The sequence below is a fragment of the Cornus florida genome, unplaced genomic scaffold (genome assembly GCF_030987335.1).
Source record: "Cornus florida cultivar Cherokee Brave unplaced genomic scaffold, ASM3098733v1 CherokeeBrave_3.0.0_Hap2_Chr03, whole genome shotgun sequence".
In the NCBI taxonomy this organism is placed as follows: Eukaryota; Viridiplantae; Streptophyta; class Magnoliopsida; order Cornales; family Cornaceae; genus Cornus; species Cornus florida.
This window is the reverse complement of record NW_026775573.1, coordinates 14,651,790-14,673,217: the sequence shown is the minus strand read 5'-3', so window position 1 is coordinate 14,673,217 and position 21,428 is coordinate 14,651,790. Positions and strand designations below refer to the sequence as shown.

The 21,428-nt window shown below is 30.6% G+C and overlaps 2 protein-coding genes across 2 annotated transcripts; one reads left to right on the top strand and one right to left on the bottom strand.

Annotated features, from left to right (window-relative positions):
* Positions 1-3,510: 3,510 nt before the first annotated feature.
* On the bottom strand, positions 3,511-6,419 carry LOC132301137 (importin subunit alpha-1a-like). The gene is made up of 9 exons (XM_059798416.1): positions 6,328-6,419; positions 5,873-5,964; positions 5,649-5,780; positions 5,294-5,485; positions 4,793-4,956; positions 4,593-4,671; positions 4,197-4,325; positions 3,951-4,078; positions 3,511-3,859 (listed from the first exon to the last, which is right to left on the bottom strand). The coding sequence occupies exons 1-9, from the start codon at positions 6,404-6,406 to the stop codon at positions 3,511-3,513; spliced, it is 1,344 nt and encodes a 447-aa protein (XP_059654399.1). The 5' UTR covers positions 6,407-6,419.
* A 4,753-nt stretch (positions 6,420-11,172) lies between these two features.
* On the top strand, positions 11,173-18,729 carry LOC132301136 (uncharacterized). Its single transcript, XM_059798415.1, has 4 exons — positions 11,173-11,233; positions 11,350-11,415; positions 17,857-18,324; positions 18,461-18,729. The coding sequence occupies exons 1-4, from the start codon at positions 11,173-11,175 to the stop codon at positions 18,727-18,729; spliced, it is 864 nt and encodes a 287-aa protein (XP_059654398.1).
* The last annotated feature ends 2,699 nt before the right edge of the window (positions 18,730-21,428 follow it).

Sequence of the window (21,428 nt, the reverse complement as noted above, 5' to 3'; positions counted from 1 at the left end):
AATTTCTTCTATTTCAACAACGACATACTCCTCATCTTCCAGACTGTCTTCCTCGGCTTGCTGCAAGTAACAAAAAGCATGTCCAAGTTGTGAAAAACCACAAAGCATATGGTAACAAAAATATTGAATTACCGTGGCTCAAAAATCACAATTTAAACTCGTTGACACTAAAGAAAAGTTTTTTTATTTTTATTTTTTATTTTATTTGCACGAAACTACAAAGAAAAGTTAATTATACAAATTTTGCAAATCCAATCACACTCACGTAACTTCTAATCCAACATTCCTTAATTTCGACAACTTTTTCAAAGCATCTCATTTGAGATATTTTTTCTTTTTTGATTTCTTTTTTTTTTCCTTTAAAAATTAAAACAACATCAAACGGAATTCAAAACCTTTCCTTGAGAGGAGAAATTATACCAACCACAAAGGAATCCAATAGTATTCAAAAGTTATGTTAGAGAGCAATTCAATTGGCAATTTGTGGGTTATTAATAATCAACCAAAAATAAATTCATTCATAGCAAATTGAGAACAAGTTTAAGATAAATGCGTTTGAGATGGATACTATTGTAAGGAGCATATTAATTATAAAATTAATATCTTAATATATAATATATTAGTTATAAAATAATATTAAAATAGTTATTTAATATAAAAATTTCTTAGAGACTCCATGTTCTTCGATTTAATAGTAGCACAAAAACAATTGAAAGATCACAATTAATCATCCATAAATGAGTAGTTGAAACATAAACTAATTAAATGCTATCAAACTTAACATAATTTTTTTTTTTTTTAAATAAATCAAAAAAATATGATCCCAACTCACATACTCCTTAAATTCTCAACCTTTCACTTTAAAAGTCATGCTACATATGTGTCTCTAGGAGAACATAAATTCCGGACTTTTTAAGAATTGCAAACTAATAATTTTAAGTATTCTCATACCTGGATTTCGTATGACTCTTCATGCTTGAGTCTTTTTTGTGTGTCGAACACCTTTGAATCATCATCCTCTTGGCCAAACGTCTTCAAAAAATCAATCACCCTCCTTAAACCCTCCATCGCTCCTTTTTGGGCCAACTTCACAATTTCAATAATAAACTAAATACCATTTTTCACCATATATATAATGATAAACATTCAATTGTAGATAAAAATTGACCCTAGTAGATTAGTTTGTGTCGACCACGGTTTGTTTTTTTTTTTTTTTCGGCTTACTAATATATATACTAAATTTATATATTTTTACATGTATATATGCAAAAAAAAAAAAAAAAAAAATCATGCCTCCCCTAAAATTTTTATTTTCTAAAATTATCTCTTAAATTTTGTATTTTGTATTTTTTTTTTTTTTTTACTTTTAAATTCATTTAATTTCCTTCAAAAAAAGTCAAAATTTCCTTTTTTTTTAATCAAACTTCAATTTTTTTCCCTTCATTTTTCTTTCCTTTTTAATTTTTTTGTTAACTATTATTTTGAGTAATTTTTCTTCCTTTCTCTTGAGTTATAGAATCTATATTTATTCTCGTGATTATTGATTTTTTTTTTTTTTTACACTGTGAATCTATATTTATGGACAAGGATTCGAAAATTATTCAAAGAAATCATAACTATGCAAAACTCAAATGGAGAACTAAATAAAAATCAATATTAGCACTTAAAAGTCTAATAAAATAATTTTACATAAATTTCCTATTTTGAGTTAAAAAATAAATTGTTTTATGCATTTTGTAAGTGTATATACTAGTAAATTGAATTTTTTTAAAAAAAATTTTCAATTACATATTCTTCAACAATTGAAAGCACAGTCCAAGTTAACAAATGAAAATTTGTCAAATTCTCAATAGTTTATTTTTCAACAATTCAAAGCAACTTGAATTTTAGACACTGGAGTAATTGGGTGTTACAAAGTTTATCCTTACTTTTTTTCTTTTTTTCTTTTTTTCTTTTTTTTTTTTAACAAGTATTACGATTCATTAACATTATTAAACATTTTTAAAACTTAGACGGGCTAAATAGTGAATATATATATATATATATATATATATATATATATATATATATATATATATATTTTGCAGCTAAATAATAATTAAAAGGGCACGAATTGATATATTTATGTGGGAATCACATAATGCTTTATATAGACCATCCATTTGTCATCGTATATTGAATAGTCGTTTAAATTTATTATAGGTAAAAATAAAAAAGAATTCACCCTTCATGCAAAATGTTATCTATTTAATGAAAATAACTCTATTAAAAAGGAATTACAAAAAACTGAAAAAGTAACCAATAATAGTTTCTACTTGTAAAAGAATTTTTTTTTTGTTATAAAAAAAAAAAAAAGGAAAAAAAAAAAGACTTTCACCGTGCAAATTACTTGTATTGTTGAGAACCTTTGCAGCAAAACAATGGCGACCAATCTTACAACCACCTTCAATCCTACCATGATCCATCTATTCGCGGCTGTGGACCTATGAACCATCTCCTTATCGTTCCCACCGAACCCACTCCTGGCAAATTCCTGGCCATCCTGCCTCAAGGAGCCAGTCTCGGCTGTGACATTTTAGCCGCCACATCCTTTATATTGAATAAAGGCAAGAATGATGACGACAATGATAATATTTTTTTTTTCCCTATCCCGGTATAAAAAGAACCAATTACCAATGACCTATTAGTATAACCTCTCTTCCTTCAAAGGTCGGTGTGAGGTGAGAATTCAAACCCTAATGAACTATTTGTGAAACATATGCGTGAAGACTACTTACCTAAGCAAAATTAATAAATAAAACTTGAACCAATTTCATAAATCACAAAAGTGCCATAAATTTTAAACTAAAATTTCACAACAATAGGAATAATAAACAAATATAGCCCTGAAATATATTTGAAATTGTAATCTACACATACTTTTTACAATTAATTTTAATATTTACAGTGAAGATATAAAAGAAAAGAAAAACTAGGTAGGAAAGGGAAAGCAGAAAGCCAAAGCTAAGAAAGTTCCCGAGGGCAGCAAAATAAAAGGAGACTGGCAGTGGGATTAAAGCCACCTCACTTTAGGGAGATTTATAACAGTAGAGGCTAAAAAACACACACACACACACATACATAAATTCCAGTAACCAAAGCAAATGGTTACTGGAATAGATGATGATGATCCTCCGTTGTTTATAGTTATAGAAAATATTCTAGTAACCGGAAAAAAAAAAAACAAAACGCGAGCCTAAAGAGACATTTTCAAGATCCTCGTAAACTCTCATAGCAAATGCTTACAAAAAGGAAATTCTAAAGCTCCTTGTAACTAAAATGTGGGCAGGATAGAGATTTTCGCAACATCCGTTCTGTGGAACCCTACAAAATACAAATCATAATTCCAATAAGAGAGTATAAAGGAGATGTTGTTTCCTTGTTTCAAACCGGTGACCTCCGGTCACCAAGGCTCGCCCTTATGACACCAGACATAAACCCAACTATTATCCCGCCATATGTAACGGGACGTCAATGCAAATGGCTTCTCAGAACTGTTGCAGATTTATGATCTACACACTCAGAACCAAAACATGGTTGAGAAGCATCACCTGGCGGCATTAAGTCTTTCTTCAACCGATATGTTTCAAGAATCTTTGATGCCTTCTCATAAATCACCCATTCATCACGAATTCGAAGGTTCTTAATGTTTTCCACCACCTCAGCAACATCATTGATCATTTGAACAGAGAGATTAACACCTCCGGTACGATCCAAATTCTTCTCATCTTCTCCAGCCTTCAAGACAGTCCCAATCCTCGGGTCTGGACAAGCAAGGAGACCACACAATTGCTTGATACACCCTTGACTCGCTAGGTACCTGTCACCAACAAGTAAAATTAAACCTTCGTATTGAAATATGCAATAATACCATTAAGAACAGTGAACAAATCTTTATATGAATATCATACTTTATTTGTTGGTGAGTGCAACCGAAGCTAGCATTCAAGATTGCCCGTGCAGCCTCCAATTTGAGATCGAACTCCGCATATTGAAGCAGACGGACCAGAGGACCAATAATATTAGCCTCAATCACAGCCTGCAGTGCATGAAATAATCACTTTCTCATGGACAACCAGTTTCGATTACATAAGCCGACCAATGCCACAGCCAACAAGATGACACGTAAAAAAGAGATTCATACATCTGTTGCATACCTGAATCTGCTCCTTGTTGCCGGCTGTGATGTTTGAGATGGCTAAACAAGCTTTCTTCTTAATGCTCTTCTTGTAATTACTTGTCAACAGAATTAGAAGACGGGGTAGTACTTGATGGTTGATGATACACTAGAGGCCATTGCAAGGATACTCAATTAGATTGGATAGAAACTCCACATACCATGAAAATGAAATATATTTTTTTTATAAAAAAAATCAAATAAAATTAAGAAAAACTAGAATTAGAGCAACTGGCTTGTTCGTGTTTGAGAAATATGTTATTCTCATAAATCATGACATATAAAGCATGAAAACATAACATCACATGATTTTTTATGAAAAAAAACAAAACAAAATTCCAATAGATTGATACATGTATGATTAAAAATCCTGCACCTCTGTTTGCGTATCATCTCCAGTGACAATGTTTCCAACTGTACGAAGAGCAGGAGAGACCACTAAAGGAGATGGGTGACTGAGAATTCCAAAATAAAGAAAATATCAATCTTAGGATGCACAAAAATATAATAGGAAAGACATAAAACGCACCAACAAGAAGTACCCAAAAACCATATAAAACTAAATAAAATTCTCACATTAAAAGCGCAACAAGCCGGGGGCACACTCCCGCTTCAATAACAGCTTGAATTTCATCATTTGTGCCATCCGAAAGATGTGAGAGAGCCCAACATGCATCAATCAACACTTCATCATCATTCGAGTGAAGAAGACGCAGAAGAGCTGAAAGGGCTAGTTTTGTCTGTTCAATAAAATTTAAAGATGAAAACAAGAAGTCTATGAATGATACATTTGTAGTAAAAACAACCATTAAGGCAGAGACTGATTTTGATTTTTGAAATACTCAGTAAATCATAGTTGGTGAAATTAACAGGATGTTCTCTAAGCATGATTCAAAAAACTTAGATTCGGTCTTATCTTCTGAAAATAATACTTATATTCAATTGATTGTGCCAAAATAAAAGAAACACAGCCATAAAAGCAGAAGCAGACATCTAAACACGATTCAACAAAGCTAAATTGTTTTCTATCTATAAAACTTGAGATAGAAGCGGAAACAGCAGGTCAGAAAGACCAACCTGATCAAGAGGCGGTTGCGGCTTGCCTCCACATAGATTCGAAAGTGCCCAGGTAGCACTTCTCATTATAGAAAGATTGCCATGCTCAGTTAATTGTGTTTGTGCCAGCAAAGGAAGCAATCCATCATGGTGAAATACAAAGTCGCGACATTTTGGGGAATTATCTGCAACATTTCCCAAGAAACATACAGCCTACACGTCCAAAATGGAGGAGGAACCACACACCCATTATTTATATGTTTTGCAAATGTAAAACTATCTTGCTGCATTAACTAAAAGTATATCAATTATAATAATTACAAAAATATTAGATGATTAGATGAGCAATAGTCTATGATTTCTAACAATTATGTACCTTCTCGCGAACATCATGGTCAGAAGAGCCAAGAAGTTTTACAAAAATTGGGATGGCCCCATGAAATATTACTACCTTGATATTCTCAGATGTCCAAGCAGCAATGTTTGTGAGGCACCAAGCCGCAACAAACTATAGAAAACAGTGAAGATTGAAAACATAATATTGCATCAATACAGAGACTTAAAAAGAAAGGTTAGATAACGGAAAAAAACATGCCAGACCTGAAGTTGTGGGGAGTCCTCCCTTGCAAGAAACTCAACAAAACGTGGAACAACACCACATTTCACTACGTCTTCAATCGGAGGACAAACACCTGATAAAAAAACTAACGTTAAAATTCATGCATCTCCTAACCATAAAATATGTGAATGAACATATAATAAGGACCAATTGTCCTACATTGCGTCTGGTGGTGTATCCGGAAGGAGAGAAATAGTAGAATATTCGAAGGGAATGAGTCGTTTATGACGACGCTAAAACTTTTTATTATTGATTCTCTCTTTAGTTATGTGAAGAGGAGTTCTTGCTCCTCTTCTGATGATTTAATTAATTTTTTGGATTTTTTGGAGTCTTAGCTTCCGGTTTCACTAATGTTTAAGGGACACGTTCAAAAGGAAAGCCTTTTTTAATTCATTATTACTTATAAAAAAAAATAATAATAAGGACCACTTGTCACCTGTTGATAGCAAATTCCGGAATTGGGTAGTCATCTCGAGCTGCAGGTGGACCTCATTGGACCAAACACCCTCAACCATTGCAGGTAGCTGTTCCAACTGCAACAAAAATTACCATTCACGGTGACAGGAAAATCACAAATTGAAAAGAAAAAAGAACACCCAATTTTCCCAAACAGGCCCAGCAACAATTAACTCAACAAACCCTCAATATGACAAAATATCAACCACAATAACCAAGAGTTAGCAAAAAAAACAAAAATTGGTGCAATTGCTTATATGAAGTTACTTAACATATTCTTAAAATGATATACATAGTATTATCATATATCAATGGCCCTAAGGATTCATAATTAACTGAATAACAGTAATAACGTGCATACTGAACCTCGGGATCACAAACATCAGTAGGTAAAACTGATTCAACAGCACATACTCTAAACAAACTGATTTTTGCACAATTTTCTGATTTTCATTTCTCCGAAAAGGGCTTTTTAATTTGTAACTGAAATCATTTTTATACAATTTTCTGAATTTTCAGTTCCTGTTCCAACTGCAAGAAAAATTACCATTCACAATCACAGAGAAATCACAAATTGAAGAACATTCGTCCATGTTTTCCAAACAGGCTAAGTAACAACCCAACAAACCCTAAATTTGACAAAATATAAACCAGAATAATTGATCCAACAGCATAGACTCTAAATTAACCTAATTCATTATCAAAAGCAAAGCCTCTTAAATCCTAATCATATTGTTACGTACCATCTCCTCGTTTCGCAGAGCCATTTTGAACTTCGGAATTGAATTAACGGTATTGATTGGCTTCTTCTCCAAGGGACTTGATCCTCTAAGTTAAATCTTCTCTACACACGTTACGTTTAAAATCTATTTAGTACTTATATTAAACCATGTCAATAAATTTAAAGAAAGTTTGAAAACTGCACATAAGGAAAATTTAGGAATGTTTGAAAACTGCACTATTTTGACATAAGGAAAATTTACCAAAGTTTGAAAAGTGCACCACTTTCAAATAAGGAAAATTCATACTTTAACAACTTTAAAGTTGTTCTCTCTCCCTCATCTTTTTTGGAAAAGAACCTCCCTCTCTCTCCTCTTGCTTAAAAACCTCTATAATGAATTTTGCATTTTAAATTTCAAAAAAGAGTAGAATTTTGTAATTTAAATTTCAGAAAAAGAGAAGAATTTTGCAATTTAGATTTTAGAAAAAGAGAGTGAACCAGAGCGATTTTGCAGTTTAAATTTTTTTTTTTTTTTTTTTTTTAAAAAGAGAGGAATTTTGCAATTTAGATTTCAAAAAAAAAGAATGAAAAGGAAGAGAGAGTGAAAAAAGAGAGAAATTTTGCAATTTAGATTTCAGAAGAAGAGAGTGAACCAAAGCTTCTAGGCACCAAAAATCGTGGGAAAGAACCTTCAGTGAAATATTTTCCCAGTCGTGAAAATGAGAGAGAGGAGAGAGAGAGAGGGAGCAATCTTTTTCAGAAAAAGATTAGGGAGAGAGAATGACTTAACGTTATTAAAGTAGTGAATTTTCCTTATTTCAAAAAAGTGCAATTTTTTAACTTTGGTAAATTTTTGTTATCTCAAAAGGGTATAATTTTCGAACTTTATTTAAATTAATTAATGTAGTTTAATACAAGCAGTAAATAGATTTTAAATGTAACTTGTCAATATGCAGAAAGTGCGCTAAACACCCCTGTTTGATTTGTTGCAAATACGCTTCTCAACTATTCATAATTACAATTAAATCCTCTAATTTTTAATGTTATCATACAATTATATATTATTAATTGAAATAAAATACGACAATGTCAGGGTTTTCATGGAAAAATTCTACAATAATCCAAGTTTGCACTAAATAATAATGATTGATCACCTACTCAATGATTAACTCGTTAAATTATTATTTTTTAAAAAATATCCTAAATAGAGCTAAATATATATATATATATAGAACCCTTCGCCTCGGGAAAAAAATTGTGAATGATTTAGAAATTTTGAAAAGTACCACAAACACATGATATTAAAAACTCATAATTAAACTTGTTAATGGATCACTTTTTCTCCGTAACTGATTCAACAAAGTTGGATATAAAATAAATATATTAATATGATAACTCATTAAATTAACAAATTAGATATGAAATGCGGTCAATTTGACCCAATAATTATCCTGTAGGATCTACTATAATATATAATATATTATTTTTTTACCTATGTCGGTTTTAAGTCGAAATATTAAAGTCCTCAAAAATATTATTATTTTTTTACAAATAGTCAAAAACTATATATATATATATTTTTTCATTTTTATTGGTCTGTCTTTTTAATTTTCCTCTCCGTTATAACTTATTTTGCTTATCTATTTTTTATATTAAAATTCTCAATGAAAATTATACCTCTTAACAAATAAAGTTGTCGAGTTGGATATTTGATAGACTCCAAATGAATGTGTTTTAATTTATAAATAATCTATGGAATCATTGAATCGGATCAGATCACAAATTTTTCTTATTTTGCCCGTGCATAATTTAATCATGTTAAAAATTGTGGCCGTTTAGCAATGTCCCTCAGTCAACAAAAAGCAATTTTAGCACTTAAAAGTCTAATAAAACAATTTGACATAAATTTCCTATTTTAAGTTGATAAATAAAAGGTCTTATGCATTTTAAAGTGTAGTTAACTAATAAATCCAAAGTTAATAATTGAAAATTTGTAAAATATTCAATTGTATGTTCTTCAACAATTGAAAGCCAATCCGAAGTTATCAAATTTGCGTATTTTTAAACAATTCAAAGCAACTTGAACATTTCAGGATTTTTTTTTTTAATTTAAAAAGCACCTTGAATATTGGTTTTATTAGTTTTTCAAATTTGTTTGTGTGAATCAAAACTAAATTTCAAATAATACATAAAAGTTTATTTTAAAATTTACTGGTAAGGGATTCAATTCCAATGAATTCATTTTCAGTTAACAAAACTTAATGCCTCAAATTTTTTTTTTTTAATTTTTTGGTAAGTGCCTCATTCTCGTTCTTCTACATTGATTAGTTGATTAATTCATTTAATAAAGGGTTAAATGCAAAAAAAAAAAAAAAAAAAAAAAAAAAAAAAAAAAAAACCCTGAACTATAGGGGTTTTACAACTAATCCTCTTAAATTACAAGAAACTCCTCTGAATTATGTTGTAATTTGAAAATGTAAAAAGACGAAGCTGCCCTTCCAAGTTTGTTATAATCTCAATATAACCAAACCCCCAACCTAACCTTTCTTTTATTCACGTCCCACACACTGCAGAAAAGAAAGTGGCGGCGGCAGGGGCGGTGGACCACTCAGACTCCCTAATTCGACCACTACCTTGGACTCGGGACTCTCTCTCCTTTCACAGAATCCAAACCCATCTCATTGGTACTCGGTGACTGTGAAAACGTTCCAAGAACAGGACGGAAGGGGAAGCCTAGTAAAGCCGTGAAATTGCGTTGACAGTAACAATAGTTTACCTGTATTATATTTTTGATCTGATAGAGAAATTATCATTTATTATCAACTCTATGTAAGGACCAACTTGTATTTTCCCTCAGTGCTAGGTTAAAATTTTCTTCTTTGCATTTGCCTTGTTCCTTGTTTGTAAATATTTCAGTTTAGATGAGAAATATAAACTGATTCTAAAACTTGCTGCTTTGAAACTTTTGGACTTTGTAATAGGAAAAATATTTGCGCGCGGGAAAATTGGGAATGTCCTTGAATTTTGGTCTGGTTTTTAATGAGTCACTTGAGAACAGGCTTTGGAGCTAATAATGAGGTGGTTCTATTGTGACTTTAGAAGTCACAAGTGTAAAATGAGAAAAGTTGCGCCAAGGTAAAATTTAAGTCACATAATCTTTTTAACGCGACATGAGTTTTTGCTTTTCCCATCCCATAGATTATACAGTAATTAGTTAGTTTGCACCTTTGTCGTTGATTTTGTTTGGCTCCCATCTATGATTACCGGAATAACAATCATGCAGAAAAAAAGAGAACTGTTTAGATACAATAAAGTCAGATTTTTGGAAAATAATCAATCGTTGTTCACAGGAACTGAATTAGAAGAAAAAAAGGTAAATATATATATATATATATATATATTTTATTACTTAGGAAGAGCCTGTGTTATGCATTATAAAAATAAAAATTATATATATATATATATATATATATATATATATATTTGCGGTTGGAAAGATATTAGAATTATAAGAAATTTTTTTTGATAGAGTTAGAAAATTATAGAATTAGGAAAAATGTAAATTTATTATTAAAAATATAAATAATGTATTTTTTAATGATAAATTGGAGGAAGAGTTAGAAATATAATAGAATTAGAAGGAAAAAAAGGAAAGAAGGAGTTAAATTTAAGCTCTGTTTGTCTAGATGCAAAATATTTTTTTAAAAAATATATTTTTTTATTATGTAAAATTTTTATTTTTATTTTTAATTTTAATTTTTTATTATTTACAAAAAACCTAGATTGAGGTTGATGATTAAAAATCCATCACATGGGGCGACAAAAAACAAAAAAACGAAATACAATAGAATGTGTAGCACCCGTATTAAATGGAACACTGACCAAGTCTACCGTATATAAGAATGTACAACACCCGTATTAAATAGAACAAAACCGAGTGAAGGAACAGTTTCCAAAAGATACACAGAAGGAGTATTTTGTATGTGTGGTGGGCCCAAGTTGTTCATCCAATCCAATCAGGTTGCTGTAAGAATCCTCATATACACATATATAATGCAAAAGGCAAAAGGCAAAAGCCATTGCATAGTTAATTGAACTCCAATAATGGAGAATCTGAATCCGGCACTAACTGCCGCCCCAGCGGCGGCCGACCGTGCCCTTTACGGTACACACAACCCTAATCCAATTTTATTTATTTATTTATTTTTTATTTATGAATACATAGAATCAATTTATTTTAGATTTGGAGTTTCGACTGTGAATGCGGGAATTTGATTAAAGTCAAGATGCCGAATGAGTTGTTTGTTTTTAGGTGTGATGTTTGTGGGGTGCCTACTACTTTGAAAGGTATGTTTCTAGGACAGATCGAGGTTATGCAATTTTGTTTTTCCGTCTTGTTTTATTTTATTGTTGATTACCTTTTCTTTTTTTTCTTTTTTTTTTTTTTTTACAGTGGAAGATCGCCGCCGCTGACGACGGTTCTGCATCCTAGTATAAGATTTTTATCGTCTATAAGAAAGTACATACATACCTTCTATCAAAAGTAAATTGTGGAATTGTCAACGGTGAGTTAATATTTTTTTTTGGATGAATTAATAATAATAATATATATATTTTTAATTTGGCTATAATTAGATATAGTAAAATTTTATTTTATTATTTTTCTTTTTGGGTGGGCTTCGCTTCTATCCAAGAACTTTTCCCTAGGAGTTCGTTTGGTTAGACGGAAATTATAATGGAAAGTGAAAGTGAAAGAAAGGAAAAGGAAATTAAGTTTCTATCGCGCATTTGGTTAGCAAGAAATTTTTTCAAAAAAGTTGTAAGAAAATATTATTTTGTGAGTTTGGAAAACATGAAAGTGAAAAAAAAGTGATTGTAATTATCAAATCTATCCTTTTAGTTAAAAAATTTGAATCTAAACGAAATATAGTGTTTCAACTAAATGAGTTTGATGATGTATCTAGTATATGTAGAATTAAAACTAAATTAGTTTGCTACATCTAATTTTCTTAGAGTCCTAAAGTTGAGAGAAGTCCATGTATGAATTAAATTGTAAATTATATACGTAGAGACACTAATCTTAGTTTTTCACCCTACACTCGGCTCATAAATATATATATATATATATATATATATATATATATATATATATATATATATCACTCTAAATCATTATTAATTATGATTGGAAAAAAATATAATAACATTTTAATTTTATGCACACATATAATTAAATTAATATTATATTAACATATAAGTAATTTACAATAGAAGGAAACTGACTTATTAATGAAGTTTGTGGAGAAAGTGGCATGGGCATAATAAGACATCACTTTTACGGGAAAGTAAAATTTCCCTGTGTTTTTTGCAAGAAATATTCTTTTTACTTCATGCTAACCAAACGAACCCTAAGGGTGCAAACACCGCCTTATTCAATTATTAAATAATATTTTAACTTTCATATCACTCTTATTCAATTATTAAATAATATTTTAACTTTCATATCACTTCAATCCCGTTGTAGTCTTATGGCATTATTGTAATTTGATTGATCATTTTTATAATTAACATGCAAGTGGCTTAACGGTACTAGGGGAACATATCCTCTCTAAGAAAAATTCTCTCTAAGCATCTACAAGTATTAATCCCATAACTACTAGGGTGTCACATTAATAAATTATTTGACTCACTGAATACACTAAAAGTTACGGCACTTTCTTAAAATATCTAACTATGTTAAATTACAAGTTTACCCACACAATTTTTTATTTTTTATTTTTATTTATTTTTTTTTTCTCTCTTCTCCTCATTCCCTTCAACAACCCCAAAACCCGGATCAGTTAGTTTCGCTGATGATATTGCACGCAGCTCGCAATCACGGCTTGAACAACAAACCCAATTTGCTCCTTTTCTTGATCCACCATTGAAAACTCTCTCTCTCAAACCTCCTCTTTCTTTCTTTCTTTCTTTCTTTCTATGTCGTTCCAGAGAGTTGTGTGTCGCATCAAATTAGGTTCACAAGAACCCGTTGAAAAGTGGTGAACAAATGCTTTAAACCTCCAATCAACAAAACTGTTCAAACTTGAAGCCTTCGAATCTGTTGGGGTTGAAATTCACCGCAGTCTGGTACGACACCGTTTCCTGCAAAACAAAGATGGCTAAGTCAAACACCGGTGTGGTGCCGGCCGTTGACTCTCCGACGATTAAGTTAGTGGGGGTTTTTAGAGAAAGAATTTCTATCGTAATCGTTCTAATAGGAGTTTTTTTTTTGGGTACCTTGTCGTCTTCATATTTATCGTCACTTCCCTTATCTTTGATAAAGGAATATCATCATTCTTATCCAATGGAAATCTTATCCTTGATAATGAAATATCATCGTTCGAAAGTCGCAGAGGTCTGGTGGCTGGTCAACACTTAGTTGCCTCTATCGTTAGGTCAAGGTAGGTTACGTTTATTTTTCCCTATCAGTTGTCCCCTATTTTCGAGTATGTTTTGAACGAAGGAGATAGTGACTAATATGTATATATACTTTCTTATATTTTATTTATTTCCTTTTTATTACAAGCCCCCTTCCAAATTTTAGTAAGACTCTTTCACGAGAATTTCATTGTTACTTAAAAAGGATTTTCCTATATATATATATATATATACCTCCCTTTTTTTTCTTTTCTTGTTATCTAAAATCCTTTAAGCTGGATCATGACTCTGAGTTTCTTATGAATCGTTGTAGTTATTATTGTTTTTACTTGGATTCTTCCAAACCTTAATTTACGAGATACGTAGTTGGGTCCAGTCGTCTCTGTCGGGTTGTTGGTGTAATTCCAAAGTGGTTTCATTATTTTCACGATATCCACAATCTTATCATGTCTAACTTGAATGTTGATTCCCAATCTCAAAATTCAAATTCTGAAAGTGTTGAGAACTTGATCTTGATTATGCTGGCAAATCTGGTGTTGATTACCCCTCAAAACCAAGGACTGCTTTTTCCAAGCAACCCCCACGTGAAGGAGAATCCTTAATTAAGGATGAGAATTTACATAATTGGAGATTGAAATATTCCATTCTTCATCTATTCACCTTCACAAACCCAAACCAAAGGATAGATGTTCTTTTGTTCGTTTGGGTGAGGCATACTTTTTCGAGTCGACTTTTACTGCTGGTTTGCGTTTTCCGATTCATCCATTTGGAGAAGATTTACTTTCCCATCTAAAAATAGCTCATTCTCAAATTGCCCCTAATTCATGGAGAATTGTTTGGGAAAGGTGTGGCAATTTGAGAATGAGCTATCTTTAGATGGGAAAATAAATCTTCTACAAATGGATGAATCGGAAAACGCAAACCAGCAGTAAAAGTCGACTCGAAAAAGCATACCTCACCGAAACGAACAGAAGAACATCTATCCTCTGGTTTGGGGCTGTGAAGGTGAATAGATGAAGGAATGAAATATTTCAGTCTAAAATTATGTAAATTCTCATCCTTAATTAAGGATTTTCTTTCACGTGGGAGTTGCTTGGAAAAAGCAGTCCTTGGTTTTGAGGGGTAATCAACACCAGATTCGCCAGCATAACCAGGATCAAGTTCTTCAACACTTTCAGAATTTGAATCTTGAGATTGGGATTCAACATTCAAGTTATCTTCATGCACAGACATGATGTGATTGTGGATATCGTGAAAACAGTACCATTTTGGAATTACACCAACAACCCGACATAGACGACTGGACCCAACTACGTATCTCGTAAATTGAGGTTTGGAAAAATCCAAGTAAAAACAATAATAACTACAACGATCCACAAGAAACTCAGAGTCATGATCCAGCTTAAAGGATTTTAGACAACAACAAAAGAAAAAAAGAAGGGAGGTAAATAAATATTTATTTATTTATAGGAAAATCCTTTTTGAGTAACAATGAAATTCTAGTGAAAAAGTCCTACTAAAATTTGGAAGGGGGCTTGTAATAAAAAGGAAATAAATAAAATATAAGAAAGTATATATACATATTAGTCACTATTTCCTTGGTCCGAAACATACCCGGAAATAGGGGGCAACTGATAAGGAAAAATAAACCTAATATACATTGACGTAACGATAGTGGCAACTAAGTGTTCACCAGCCGCCAGACCTCTTCGACTTTCGAATGATGATATTTCGTTATCAATGATAAGATTTCCATTGGATAAAAATGATGACATTTCGTTATCAAGGATAAGATTTTTATTGGATAAGAATGATGATATTCCCTTATCAAGGATAAGGAAGTGACCATAAATATGAAGACGACTCTGGAATAAAGTACAAAAAAAAAAAAAAAAAAAAAAAAAAAAAAAAAAAAACTCCTATTAGAACGATTACGATAGAAATTCTTTCTCTAGAAACCCCCACTAACTTGATCGTAGGAGGGTCAATGGCCGACACCACACCGGTGTTTGACTTAGCCATCTTTGTTTTGCAGGAAACGGTGTCATACCAAGCCGGGGCGAATTTCAACCCCAACAGAATCAATTAATAATTCTAATGCTTGGTGATGGCAATCAACAAAACTGTTCAAACTCTTAAATATATAATCTGTAGATATATATATATATATATATATATATATATATATATATATATATATATATATATATATAGGAGAGGGAAGGAAGATAGGAGAAAGATAATTTTTTTTTTTTTAATGTGGGTAAACTTGTAATTTAATCTACTTAGATATTTTAAGAAAGTGCAGTAACTTTTAATGTATTGAGTCAAATAAGTTATTGATGTGGCGCATTAATAGTCGTAAGATTAATACATGTAGATACTTGGAGAGAACTTTTCTTGGAGAAGATCCGTTCCCCGGTACTATACCCCTGCTTCTCAAAAGAATGTAAGGGGTTCAAACCTCGATGGAGTCATGTGCGTGTGAGTACCAACTAGAAAAAAATAAATAATAAATAATAATAAATAATAATAATAATAATAATAAAATTGAACATTTTTATTTTTACCTTGCCAAGATACATGGTACTCCCACCTTCTACTCAGTGGCGTGGCCACAGAGGGACAAGTGGGGGCAACTGCCCCCACTGAACTTTTAATTTTTTTTATTATTATTATTATTTTTTTTATAGGAAGATTTTTATATATGTATACTAAAATTTAACAGTGCACACATATATATATATAATCAAAACTCGTTCACGGTTTTACACTTTCCCACAAAATATAATTTTTTTTTCATTTTCCCAAAATATTATATTCTACTTTCCCAAACAATATGATATTTTTTTTTGACTTTCTCAAAATATTATATTATTTCCTACTTTTTCCAAAAAAATAAAGATATTTTTTTTGACTTTACCACAAGCAAATGCGTTGTTTCCATCGCATTTTCAATTTTTCAGTCTTCAATATTTTTCTTTCTGCGAGTCTTCAACATTTCACAAATGCACAATCCAAAAAAAGCAAGCGGAGTAACCATACCACTTTACTAGTAAACAGAATCTCAGTAAGTCATACTATTTTTTTTTTATCATCTAAATTTACAATTATTATTTGATATTATAACTTTAATTAGAAAAATTATTAGTTATTTCTATCAAAATTATTTTAGGGCTTATTCTTTCAAAATTTAATTTGTATAATTGTGTTACTAATTATTATTCTATATATATGACTTAAGAATTTTTTTTTTATTTGCAGGCTTGCAGCCCAAATCAATGAAATCACATATTCACTTACTCTATCAAATTTTGTGATTGATTGGCTTAAATGGTTTTAACTTATAAGATTAGTTATCTTCATATCTTTGCTTTTTATTTTATTTTTAATATGAATGAATTTTTATTATGAGTCGATTGACAGACATGGTAGTTATTAAGAATGTTTCTTAATTCTTATCATGAAATTTTTTGGAATGAAATTGGTTATCAATTATCATGTAATTTAATTTTATTTATTTTTACATATGTGATATATAATATATTAGAATAGTTATATTTAAGTAACTATGTTTTTTTTTTTTTTTTTCATATCTTATTCTTCATTCATTGAATATGATTGTTTTTTTAGTATATTTATTTCATTATTTGAATGAACTTATTTTTGAAACAGCAATGAATAATTTGAAAAGATATTACAAAAGAATACAAGACTTATCATCCCCTCAACCTCAAGAAAGAAATGATGACAACCCAAAAAAAAAGTCATATGGAAATTGACTTACCAAATCTTCCTTCAGATCAACCTCAAGAAATAAATGATGACAACCCAAAAAAAAAGTCGTATGGAAATTAACTTTACCAAATCTTCCTTCAGATCGGGTTACGAATTAGGATTACAGATTACAATCCCAATATTCAAGACCAAATTCGCAGAGCATATATACTAAATGGTCCTTGTCAACCTCGGAAACATAAATTTTCACAAAAGAAATTTGGACAAGCATCAGTGTTAAGACGATTTAATCCTGATTGGTTTAATGATTATTCTAATTGGTTAGAATACAGTATTTCAAAATATGCATTATTTTGTTTATATTGCTATCTTTTTAAGCATAATATAGGAGAACAATCAGGTGGTGACTCTTTTGTTAGTGAAAGATTTTCAAATTGGAAGAAGAAAAACAGACTTCAAATTCATGTTGGAGGGCCAAATAGTGCCCACAACCAAGCTTGGAATTAATATGAAGCTTTAAAGAATCAAAAATCAACACATTCAAACAATACTTTTCAAGCAATCAAACCAGACTCGAATTGATTATCGAAAGCGTTTGACTGCATCAATTGATTTGTATTCGGTATTTGTTAGAGCAAGGGCTTGCATTTCGTGGTCATGATGAATCTGAGCATTCAAGTAATCAAGGAAATTTCCTCCAGCTTTTAAAGTTTCTTGCTAATCATAATGAGGATGTTAAATCAGTAGCATTAAAGAATGCTTCTGAAAATCTTAAATTAACCTCACCTGATATTCAAAAGGATATTGTGAATGTTGCTGCCATTGAAACTATTAGTGTTATTATTAGTGATATTGGAGATGAAATATTTTCTATCATGATTGATGAATCTCGTGACATATCAACAAAGGAACAAATGGCTATTGTATTTCGTTATGTGGATATGGATGCTGATGTAATTGAACGTTTTATAGATGTTGGACATGTTACAAGTACCACTGCTCTTTCACTTAAGATGGCAATTGATGAACTATTTTGTAGGCATGGACTGAGTATAACTAGATTGTGCGGGCAAGGATATGATGGAGCTAGTAATATGCAAGGCAAATTTAATGGTCTTAAAACACTAATTTTAAAGGAAAATGAATGTGCTTTTTATGTCCATTGTTTTGCTCATCAACTACAGTTGGCTCTTGTGAAAGTTGCAAAAAGTCATGTTGATATCACTACTTTTTTTAGCTATGTTGCTAATGTGGTCAATGTTATTGGGCCTTCATGTAAACGTCGTAAAAATTCTTCATGAAAAACAAGCTACCATGGTTATTGAAGCACTCAATAATGGTGAAATTGAAAGTGGATGGGGTCTTAATCAAAATACTACTTTGAAGCGTGCTAGTGATACACGTTGGGGCTCTCACTATGATACTTTAATCAGCTTGATTTCCATGTTCTCATCTGTTATTGATGTGCTTGAGATAATTATAGATGATGGATCATATGTTGAATAGAGATCTAAAGCAAAAATTTTATTGACACTCATGCAGTCATTTAGTTTTGTCTTTACTCTCCATTTAATGAGGGCTATTTTGGGAGTTACAAATGAATTGTCAAAGGCACTGCAAAAGAAAAATCAAGACATTGTAAATGTTATGTCCTTAATTAAAGTATGCAAGAAAGAACTTCAAATGATAAGAGAGAGTGGTTGGGATTCTTTACTCGATCAAGTTTCTTCTTTTTGTTAAAAACATGGTATTGAAGTTCCCAACATGAATGATACACTTGTAACTCCAGGGCGATCACGACGTAAAGCTAATGAAATCACAAATTTGCATTATTATCGTGCACAATTGTTCTATGCTGTGTTGGACATGCAACTTCAAGACTGAATAGTCGTTTCAGTGAGCCAAACACTGAGTTGCTTATTTGTACATCGTGTTTGTGTCCAGATGCTTCATTCGCTTCTTTTGATAAGGAAAAACTAATCCGACTTGCTAAATTTTATCCGAGAGATTTTGCTCCGTTAGACCTCCTGAAACTTGGTGATCAACTTAACACTTATATTATTGACATGTGATCTTGTTCGAAGAATGGTTAAGACAAAAAGAGACAAGGCTTATCCATTAGTTTACTTGTTTTTGAAATTGGCATTGATTTTGTTGGTTGCTACTGCCACAGTGGAGAGGGCTTTTTTTGCCATGAATATTTTGAAAACTCGACTGCGCAATCGAATGGAAGACCAATGGATGAATGATATGATAGTTGTGTATATTGAGAGAGGCATATTTAGTACTGTTGACAATGATGTTATTATTCAACGCTTTCAGAATATGAAAAATAGTCGATGGCAGTTGTGAATGTACTGAATAGAAATGTTATGAATCAATATTTTAATTTTTACATATATTATTTTGGTTCAAATTATATATATATATATATGTATGTATATATATATATATATCTATTATTGCTATTAAAAATTGCCCCCACTGAAAGAAATTCCTAGCTACACCACTGCTTCTACTTGTATTCTCATACAGAGTATCTCATAAAGTACCACTAATGAGTTGATAGCATTAGCGTGATTATTTGTGCTTTATTTACTTCACAATTCTTCTAATTTATTTATTAATTAAATTTTAGAACTAAAAATAAATAAATTGTTTTTAACATTCTCTAACTCTTCCAAAAACCCTAGTGTGTGGCATTGAAAGTCCAGTGGGACATTGTTTGTAAATGACATTAGCAGAGTAAGGTTGCAAATTAACCGAACCATCTCTAGTAGTTAGGCTTGGCACAAGCCCAGGGAATGCATTGCGTCAGATTTAGCCTAGGGAATGCATTAAATCAGATTTTAAAAGCCTTTTGATTCGGTATTTTCAAAATGAGGAATGCTAATTAGGTTGCTAATTAATTACATGTTTTTTATTATTATGTAATACCCCGATAATTTTAAAAGATTTATTAATTAGGATTAATTATTTTATTTTATTTTTCAATGATTTATTTTATTTTATTGAGTGCTAGATTAATTATCTTATTTTAATTAAGTTATATTTCGTGATTATGTATGATGATTGATTGTTTGTGTGGTTGATTATTGATTGAATTATTGGTGTGTTGATTTTATTGGTATTATATGACTTAGTTGTAAATTCTTGTTTGTTTATGTGCTTCATGTAATTAGTTATTTTAATTTCTGTATTTAATTAATTATCTTATTTATTTAAATTAATTGGATTGGGCTTAAGGAAAGTTGGACCAAAAGATGTGGTCTTGGGCTTGTATGAAACCTTATTGGGTTAATTAATGAAGGTCCGTGGTTATTTAATTATTTAAATGATCACTTTTATATCAATTATATTTATATATATATATATATATATATATATATATATATAATTATATATAAATATAATTAATTAATAATTGTTATGGAAAGATATATATATAGATATATATTTATTGATATTTATAAGTATATATGATTTAATTAACTAATGAGTTAATTATGGAAGGAATATATATTTATATATAATATATGTTTATAGATATAAATTATTTAAAGGTTATTATTTTAATTCATAATACTAGTTGGAATAGGATTTGGAATTTAAGGTGTATAAAAATACACATAAAGCTTTAGGGTTAAAGGTTTTACACGTTAGAAAAATAAAATAGACAGAGAGAGAGGAAGAAGAAGGGCTGCTGACAAGGAGGAGGTCGGATCTGAAAAGGAGGACGTCGGAATTGGAAGAGATAATTAAAGCTTGAAGCGTCGGTTTCGTTTCGAAACCTTCAGGCGAGTTTTCTCTATTTTTCCTCTTAGAACCTATAAGGATTTCATCTTAAGTATTAAGGCTCTAATTAAATTATTAATTTGGATTAATTAAAAGCATCAAGTTAATTTATTTTATTAAATTGTGTTTAGATATGATTATTTAAAAGTATGAATTATTATATATTTTTAATTTTGGATTATTGGATTTTATTTGTATATGTAGATGTTGGATATATATATTAAAATCAATGTATAGGTGGAACTGTGACCTAAGGGGATTAATTTTGGTTTTTATATTTTCTGGAATTTTTCTGTACTTTTCAGAATATTTTTAGAATTTGTTTTGTAATTTTTTTATATTCTGGAATTTATTTTAGAATTATTTTTATTAAATTTTAAATTAATTCTATGCACTCTGTGTGAATCGGC

Excerpts from the sequence above, each read along its gene's own strand:
- LOC132301137 (XM_059798416.1), bottom strand. The coding sequence starts at position 6,406 with ATGGTTGAGGGTGTTTGGTCCAATGAGGTCCACCTGCAGCTCGAGATG. Across the intron at positions 4,672-4,792 it reads CGGCTTGTTGCGCTTTTAAT|TCACCCATCTCCTTTAGTGG; the intron begins GTGAGAATTTTA and ends TGGAATTCTCAG. Across the intron at positions 4,079-4,196 it reads GCAACAAGGAGCAGATTCAG|GCTGTGATTGAGGCTAATAT; the intron begins GTATGCAACAGA and ends CATGCACTGCAG.
- LOC132301136 (XM_059798415.1), top strand. The coding sequence starts at position 11,173 with ATGGAGAATCTGAATCCGGCACTAACTGCCGCCCCAGCGGCGGCCGAC. Across the intron at positions 11,234-11,349 it reads GGCCGACCGTGCCCTTTACG|TCAAGATGCCGAATGAGTTG; the intron begins GTACACACAACC and ends ATTTGATTAAAG. Across the intron at positions 18,325-18,460 it reads TGGAGCTAGTAATATGCAAG|CTATGTTGCTAATGTGGTCA; the intron begins GCAAATTTAATG and ends TACTTTTTTTAG.